The sequence below is a fragment of the Ovis canadensis genome, chromosome 1 (assembly GCF_042477335.2).
Source record: "Ovis canadensis isolate MfBH-ARS-UI-01 breed Bighorn chromosome 1, ARS-UI_OviCan_v2, whole genome shotgun sequence".
Taxonomy (NCBI): Eukaryota; Metazoa; Chordata; class Mammalia; order Artiodactyla; family Bovidae; genus Ovis; species Ovis canadensis.
In genome coordinates this window covers 93,658,841-93,666,971 of record NC_091245.1, presented here as the reverse complement: position 1 = coordinate 93,666,971, position 8,131 = coordinate 93,658,841, and the positions used below count along the sequence as shown (strand labels likewise).

Genomic DNA, 8,131 nt, shown 5'->3' with positions numbered 1-8,131 from the left:
AACTGGGCAAGCACTTTCTCTGGGGCTTACTTTATAAACTTTAGCAAAAGTATTACACGCTTTGACTTAGCTGATGATGCAAAAAATGAATCAATCACAAAACCTAAAAATCCCTTCCAGCCCTAAGAATGCAGACTTTAATGTTCAGATCATGGACAATTAAAAGTTGGCACTATCTTCAAAAGTACCCACTTAAAAACAGAAATTAGATATCTACTGGTTAAAACATCAGGAGGGAAGAGAGCGACCTCAGACACACACTCCTCATTAAGTTTTTCTACTCACTGTTTAATGTTCACATTTTAATAACTTAGGTTCACTATAGAAAATCTATGAACATTTAAGGCAAAAAAATCCTGTCTCCCTCAGTGCAGATTTATCTAACTCTACTAGCACAGTTTACCCCTTTTAAAAAGTATAGTCGATTGGCTCCAAGAACTGAAATAGAAATGCATTGTGTTCAACTGTGTGATACAGTTTTTCTGAAAACTTAAAATTTTTAAAATGGCATCTACATTGTTCCCACTGCACCAGTAACTCAAGCTATTAAGAGTTTGCAAGTGCAACGGCTTGATACAAAGATCCTGCATTTTATTATGTTGTTCTTTCAAAAAGGACTCAATACAAAGTCAGCATTAAAAAAAAAATCAATACTCAATTTAAAACAGAAACAGTAATTTCAGAAAGTCTGACATTCTCCTATGCAAAGACTGGCAGAGAGAGAAAGGGGTGGAGAGAGGAAAAAAAACTCCTTAATTTAAACCTTTCTTCACCCTGCTGGGAAGGCAAGTTCCCAAACCATGACTCCAACTTAACCCCTTCTGGACTGGTAATTGAAGACAGGGTTGGAAGCAGTTTTATGGAATGCTGATGGATAGTGTCATTATTAACCATATCAGTATACATGTATGGCACTTCTATTGCTGGGTTCCTGATGCAGCAGCCTCTGATACGTTTAGTCTGAGACAGTATAACCTTTATGTCACCAAAGCCTCACTGTACATTCACCATCCCTTGCCCAGTCTCCCAAAACAGATTCCTGAGAAAGACATCATCACAAGGAATGTCCAGTTTGAAGGGGACCTAAAGGCAAAACTAAGAAGAACAAAAGCACCATGGTTACATGGCAAGTGTTTTCCATAAACCAAAACCATGCAATTAAATAGTCCATCTTGGCGCCAACTCCGTACCGACCAGCTTTTCCTCCTTTTCTAACACATCTTCTTTCTGACCTGAAGGCTGTGGATTCAAGACGGCTGTTTACTTTTTCAGATACAGGTGTGTGACAAACAGCCAAAGCCAAGTTTGCTTTAAGACAATAATAACAAACACTGCACCCCTCCTGGAATGCATAAACCAGTCAGAATACATGGGAACACATATGAAAAGAGCATTGGACAGTGTTTCCCTTGGCTAATGAAAGGTGACCGGTTAGCCTGACCACCAGGGAAAAGCAAGAGTGAATATTTGGCAAAAGTCTGTTGTGGATACCGGAAGGTAGGTGGAGGAACTGAAGACTGCTGCAGGGCTCTGCCTCAGGGTGCCTCCTCCTAGAATATGGCCCAGCTGCCCCCCAGGCCTGGGAAAGCCCCCAGAAACCAGCTGTATCTAAGAACAGACCAGGCAGGCATCGTTTGAACCCTAAGATCGTCCCCCTACTTTCCTTTCCCCGAATGCTGGATCCTGCCTATTCCCTCTCCACACTTGACTACCAACAAGTAATTTAGCACCAGGGCCTAAATCAGCCCCTTCCCGGGTAGTAAGGGGCAGAGGCGATGAGCACACAGTGACGGTGGTCGGAAGTCAGGGACTGGACGCTGCAGCTGTCCCTTGGCAAGGCAGCTTGCTATGGAGCTTTGTGAGGACATATCTCCTGGGAAATAAAGGCTCCGAGCCGAATGTGCCAGCCTAAGTCACAGTGTGGGTCTCTCCCTGGTGGGTGTGGAGCAGCTGGAGGAAGATCGGGAGGGGAGGGGCTCCCGCTGCAGCCTAAAGGGAACATCCTAGCAGGAATGCTCTCCCTGGGACCTACCTGGTGGGCACACCACCCTTTCCTACACAAACAAACAATCCATGGGGCGGAGCCGAGCTTGCGCATGGAGCCCAAGGGCACACACGAACACCCAGGTCCTCTGTGGCTCTGGAGACTGGGCTCCTGGCCAGGCCTGCCGGCCAGGATGGAGAGGGGACAAGTGGGCCATCATAGGGTTAAGAAAGGGCTACCTGCTCAAGCAGGTGGGCAAGCAGGTCAGAACTAGGGCAGGCAAATTCTCTCTTTGGGAAAAAAAAATCATAAAGAGCTGTAAACTGACAGTGCACATCTGTCATTCTGATCCTTCTCCGCAGAACCTAAGGCAACAGAGAGCGGAGACGAGGGCAGGCATTTCATGAACAGCCCGTGGCTCCTGTGGTGCTGGACGCCTGCATACACAGACACGTGCGGACAGGTCCTGTCGGGTTCCCGGAAACAGGACGAAGATGCGTGCCCTGCAGGCCCAGGAGTGGGACGGCCAGGGGCCAGGGCAGGGCCGGGTGCTGGACGAGAGGCAGGGGCGAGTCGTAAGGCAAGGTTCCTAAGACCCTCCAGCTCTGCTTTGGTTTGCAGCTGTCACAGAAAACGCCAGGGAACTGCTTCTGGAGATGGCCCATCCCCAAGTCAGATGTCACCAGTCACTTTCTTCCAGGATGGCCATCTTCTGCTTCCTTCCAAATAAAGTGCAGATGGTCAAAGGACCCTGGTTTCTCATGTGCCAGCTCAGTCAGCCATGAAGAATAATAAAAACAAAGATGCCCCTCTGGTATACATATATATCTCTCTATATATTCTTTCATTTTTAATAAAACCACAAATATAGAACTTTTAAACTGATGTCTCAGACTGCAAGCGAAGGACAAATTTGTGAGATTTGGGGTCTATGAACTCTTCCGAGAGCATGATGAACGGAATTTTCTTCACATTGACAACGAGGCTGAAGTCCAAGCATTTAAGGACAAAAACGAGTCCATCCCGCAGCCCGTTGGTCACAGCCTCGTCGCTGACGAGCCGCCACTGCGTGGAGAGCCAGCGCTCCCGGTCGTACTGCAGTGTGGGGCCGGCGCTGAGGTACCGTTCGAGGAAGGCCTGTAAGGACAGCAGAGATGCTGTTAGGGAGGGAATGCCCACTCCAGGTGGCGCTGCCAGGCTCCCAGGCATGGGGGAAAAAACATCCTCCCAACAAACCAGGACAGCCTGGCTGATCATATACCAATTCCATCAGACCTGCACAACAGAGTCCTTTGCTGGGGAGAGAAGGCTTCCTGACTTCCTCACTCTCCAGCCAGAGGGTGCAGACAGTGGTAAGCACAAGGGCGAGGAAGGAGGGGTGGCTGGTACCCACGTAAGCCGTGGCTGAGACACCAGCCCCATCCAAGGGCCCAGGCCCCATGGCATATGCCTCGGCCTGTACCTGTTCATAGGTTGGTCTCCTCCCATCCTGAGAGCTCCTCGGGGCAAGTGCCAGGCACGGAGGAGCATTCTGGCAATGTGACTGGAAGAAATACAGGGATGTACCTGCTCACACAAAAATGCGTGCTCTGCATTCATTGCTATGTGCCTTTGGACAAGCTGTCTAACCTTTGTGAGTGGAGCAGATGGCAGCAGTAATGCACAGAACGGCTGTGAGGACAGGGTGGTTAACCTGAACCATCTCATAGTGCAAAAGAAGGATGGTTATTTGACTAAGGTGTCTCAGGCAGTACTGGAATCAGATGCACATCCGACAGGGAGAAGGGGGTGGGAACATTCAGTGAAAATATCCTTGGGTAAACTCAAGTGATCTTCCCTGGTAGCTCAGATGGTAAAGCGTCTGTCTGCCTACAAAGCAGGAGACCTGGGTTCAATCCCTGGGTTGGGAAGATCTCCTGGAGAAGGAAATGGCAACCCACTCCAGTACTCTTGCCTGGAAAATCTCATGGACAGAGGAACTGGTTAGGCTACAGTCCATGGGGTCGCAAAGAGTCAGACACGACTGAGCGACTTCACTCACTCACGTACATGGTAATCCAAAGGCTGGCCAGGTCCCACATCCACCTCGCCGACCCAAGCCCGAGGCTCCAGGAGTGCTGAGTTCCACGGGTGGGATACTCCCCTTGACATGTGCCGTTCCTCCTGCTGAATGCCGTCCTTTGGAAAATTCCTCCTGGCTCTTTAAATTTTCTCAAACTGCTCGCTGAGCCCCTCAGAGAGGTGAACGTGTCCTCCTGTAAGGGCCTACAATCATGGGCATGACTCCCATGTGACAGTCTACTTTCTGAACAATTACTGCTGACTGCTTGTCTGAGCCCCACACTAAACTATCCTCTCCTGGAGGGCAGGAATTATTTTTTCAATATGAATTTCCCATGTGTCTGGCATATGCTGGAGGCTCAACTGAATGTGTGTTACATCAATAAATATATCGCTTTAGCTGTGAGAAAGAAAAATGAACAAACCAGGGATACAGATAGAAAATATTAGGATGCATCACTCCGGTCCTCTTCATCCATACCTTACTGCTGCCAGATACAATATTTCTACCTGTAAGTATATATTCTGAGGCAGAAAGGAGAGCTGTGCTTCTACTATAACACACACTTGTATAAAATTGGCTCTCATATGGGAATTCCCCAGCAGTCCAGTGGTTGGGATGTGGTGCTTTCACTGCCCGCCCCTGGTTCAATCCCTGGTTGGAAAACTAAGATCCCACAGGCTGTGCAGCACGGCCAAAAAAAAAAGCTTTTATGAATCATAAGGAAAAGAATCAGTTAGAGAAATGAAACTAAGAAGATAACTTATAAAATAGAAATAAGATATGCAAAGATACTCTATCACATTAATAGTTAAAGAAAAGTGAAAGTATTAGTTGCTCAGTTGTATCTGACTCTTTGCGACCCCACGGACTGTAACCCGCCAGGCTCCTCTGTCCATGGGATTCTTCAGGCAAGAACACTGGAGTGGATTGCCATGTCCTTCTCCAGGGATCAAACCCAGGTCTTCTGCATTACAGGCAGATTCTTTACCATCTTAGCCACCAGGGAAGCCCATAGTTAAAGAAATATGAATTCAAATAGAAAAACAGTATATTTCCCTCCTCTTAGATGCATGCATGCTAAGTCACTTCAGTTGTGTCTGATTCTTTGCAACCCTATGGACTGTAGCCTGTCAGGCTCCACTGTCCATGGGATTCTCCAAGCAAGAATACTGGAGTGGGTTGCCATGCCCTCCTCCAGAGGATCATCCCAACCCAGGGATCAAACCCGCATCTCTTACGTCTCCTGCATCGGCAGGTGGGTTCTTTACCACTAGCACCACCTGGGAAGCATCATGCTCTTAGATGAACACGATTAAAAAAGAATTATAATGCCCAATGCTGTCAAGTGTGTGCGTGGGGAAATAAACAAATAAACAGTCTCATATCCTATAGGTAGAAATATAAAACAGTAATACCCCTTAGAAGGATAATTTGGCAAGATCTGTACCTTTGATCCAGCTATTCCTCTACTAGATATTGATCCCTCAGAAATACTTGCATATATGAATGAAAACATATGTAAAAAAAGAGAGATTCATTGCAACATTGTTTAGACGTGGGGCTGGCAAACTTTCCTTTAAATGTAAATATTTTTGGCTTCGCAAGGCACATACTGTCATAACTAAACTCAGCTGCAGTAGAGAGAAAGCAGTGGTAGATAATCTGTAAACAAAAGGGTGTGGTTGTGTCCCAGTAAAACTCGATTAACAAAAACCACCAACCCCTAGTTTAGACTAAGGAAAGATCTTAATCCGAATGTGCGTTAGTAGGCCATCTGTTAAACAAACCATGGTATTCAGTGGAACAGGACACAGCTATTAAAGGGAATGAGGGAAATCTGTATGACAAGAGATGGGAAAGTACTGACAGAGAAAGACAGCCAAGAACAGCTTTAAGTGAAAAAACCAAGTTTCCAAGCTATACCTATATGGGATGAGATTCCCATTTCCTTTTTTTGTTGTTTTGTTCATTTCTGCTTTAAGCGCACACACACACCTGAAAGAATATAAACCCATTCTTTATATTAGTAAGAACTGTCTAGGTGGCAGGGATGAAAAGTTCACTTCGTACATTATACTTCTCTTTAATGTTTGGATTTTTATATAAAGATTATTAGTTTTAATTTGGAAAAGTATATATACTTTTTTTTTAAGTGAGAAAGAAAGCAGCCAGTAAACTTAAAAATCTTGGGGAAAAAGGGAAATAACCACTTCCATTCCACGTGGTATGAGCCATCCCTCTGCACAGGCAGGCATGCTGTGTTCACTTGCAACCACCGCGTTCACACATTTTTGCATTCTGCTTTTTGTAACTTAATATTCTAACAGATTCTTCCACATTTTAAGATATACCATAACGTGTAAGCCACTGTTCTGTTGTTAAGTTATTTCCAGTTTGGAGCTAATAAAGATTATCTTGCAAAATAATCCACATATACATTAGTGTGTATCGCTGACTGTGCTAAGCCCTTTTTCTAGGAGGGGGATTAGTGAACCAAAGAATATGGAAAATGTTATGGCTTCTTACTGAATATCTCCATATTGGTTTCCTAGGGTTTGATAAGGGTGACAGTGCAGCCAGCAGTTTATACGTATAGGGCAACGTATGAATACAGGCCTTTATACCAATAATATCACTACCAGTGTTACATGCAAACCATATGCCAAGCTCATTTACTCTCTACCACGATTCACATGTCGTGTTGCCATATTTAATATGATTCTCATGCAATGATCCGATCAGGTAGATACTATTATTATCTCCATTTTATAAAAGAGGGAACAAGTGTAGAGTAACTTAGGCAAAGTCACAAACCGATTAGGTGGTGGAGTCAGGATCTGAATCCACTTCCGTCTGAAGAGGTCACTGGCTGAACGCTTTATTCTGCCTCCTTGGCCACAGCCATCTATTAGACACGAGGCTGTTTTTGCATCATCCCCTAAAGCGTGCTCATGTCATAATGGCCCAGAAGATCACTTAGTAAAACTAACCTCCCAACAGCCAAAACGCCAAACAAGTCAGAGCATGGTTTCCACCCCTGATGATAATGGCTATTTATTTGGTCCTTACATTATGACAGATGCTGTTTTAAGCACTTCACAGGAATGAACTCTTTTAGTTCTCACAACAACCCCATGAGGTAGACATTAGTATTATCCCCAACTTACAGACTAGGAAACTGAGGCATAGAGCCATTAAGCTCTTGGCCCAAGGTTCCCCACTAGTTGATGGAGGTGCCAGATTAGAACAAATCAGCTCAGGCCCAGGATATACAGAGTACTCTGAATTACTACCTGGGCTGTCTTTAAGTGAAAGTCTTTCCTCTGCTTGAATCCTGAAGCCTTCAATTCAAAGGCACATTCAAAAAACAACTGTACCCGGGAAGGAGGGTGGGATGTATGGAGACATGAAAACATACATTACCAGATGTAAAATAGACAGCCAATGGGAATTTGCTCTATGACTCAGGGAACTCAAACAGGGACTCTGTAACTACCTAGAGGGGTGGGATGGGGAGGGAGGTTTAATAGGGAGGGGACATATGTATACCTATGGCTGATTCATGCTGATGTTTGGCAGAAACCAACACAATTCTGTAAAGCAATTATCCTTCAACTAAAAAATTAATAATTTTTTTTAAAAGGGAAAAAAAAACAACAACAACTGCACCAAAATAACATAAAATAAGCAAGAAACATTAATCTTTATCAGTGGGAGCTTTAGAGAAACCTTTATCGTTCCTGACAACACCCTAAAATGGGACTTGCAAGCTCGGCGCCAAGACGCACCTTCGGGGTCATGCTGTGGGTGATGCAGAAGGCCAGGTGCTGCAGAATGCTCTCCATGCTGTGGTAGTTTTGCTGCCGAGTGGTGCGCAGGTACTTCTGCAGAGCCCGGGCCATGGACGGGAAGATGGCTTGGGCAGCCTCCCTGGGGTCCATCACCTCCCCGGGGGCTTTCTGCTGCTCCTCAGCCTGGAGACGCTGGATGTGGATGAAGGCCTCCTCCACTGCGACCACCAGCCTGGGGGCGATGAAACATGGTACTCAGGACAGCAGTGCAGGGCTTGAGAACAGAGTCAC

At 45.7% G+C, this 8,131-nt stretch overlaps 1 protein-coding gene across 2 annotated transcripts in view; it reads right to left on the bottom strand.

Moving 5' to 3' along the window:
* Window positions 1–267: 267 nt before the first annotated feature.
* Window positions 268–8,131, bottom strand: part of VANGL1 (VANGL planar cell polarity protein 1) — a 54,504-nt gene continuing 46,640 nt past the window's right edge. For both annotated transcript variants that reach the window (XM_069601524.1, XM_069601513.1), the window contains 2 exons: window positions 7,838–8,072; window positions 268–3,121 (listed from right to left, as the gene is read on the bottom strand). In XM_069601524.1, the coding sequence (XP_069457625.1) occupies window positions 2,861–3,121; window positions 7,838–8,072 (496 nt within the window). In that variant the 3' untranslated portion in view covers window positions 268–2,860. The remainder of the gene's footprint in view (window positions 3,122–7,837; window positions 8,073–8,131) is intronic.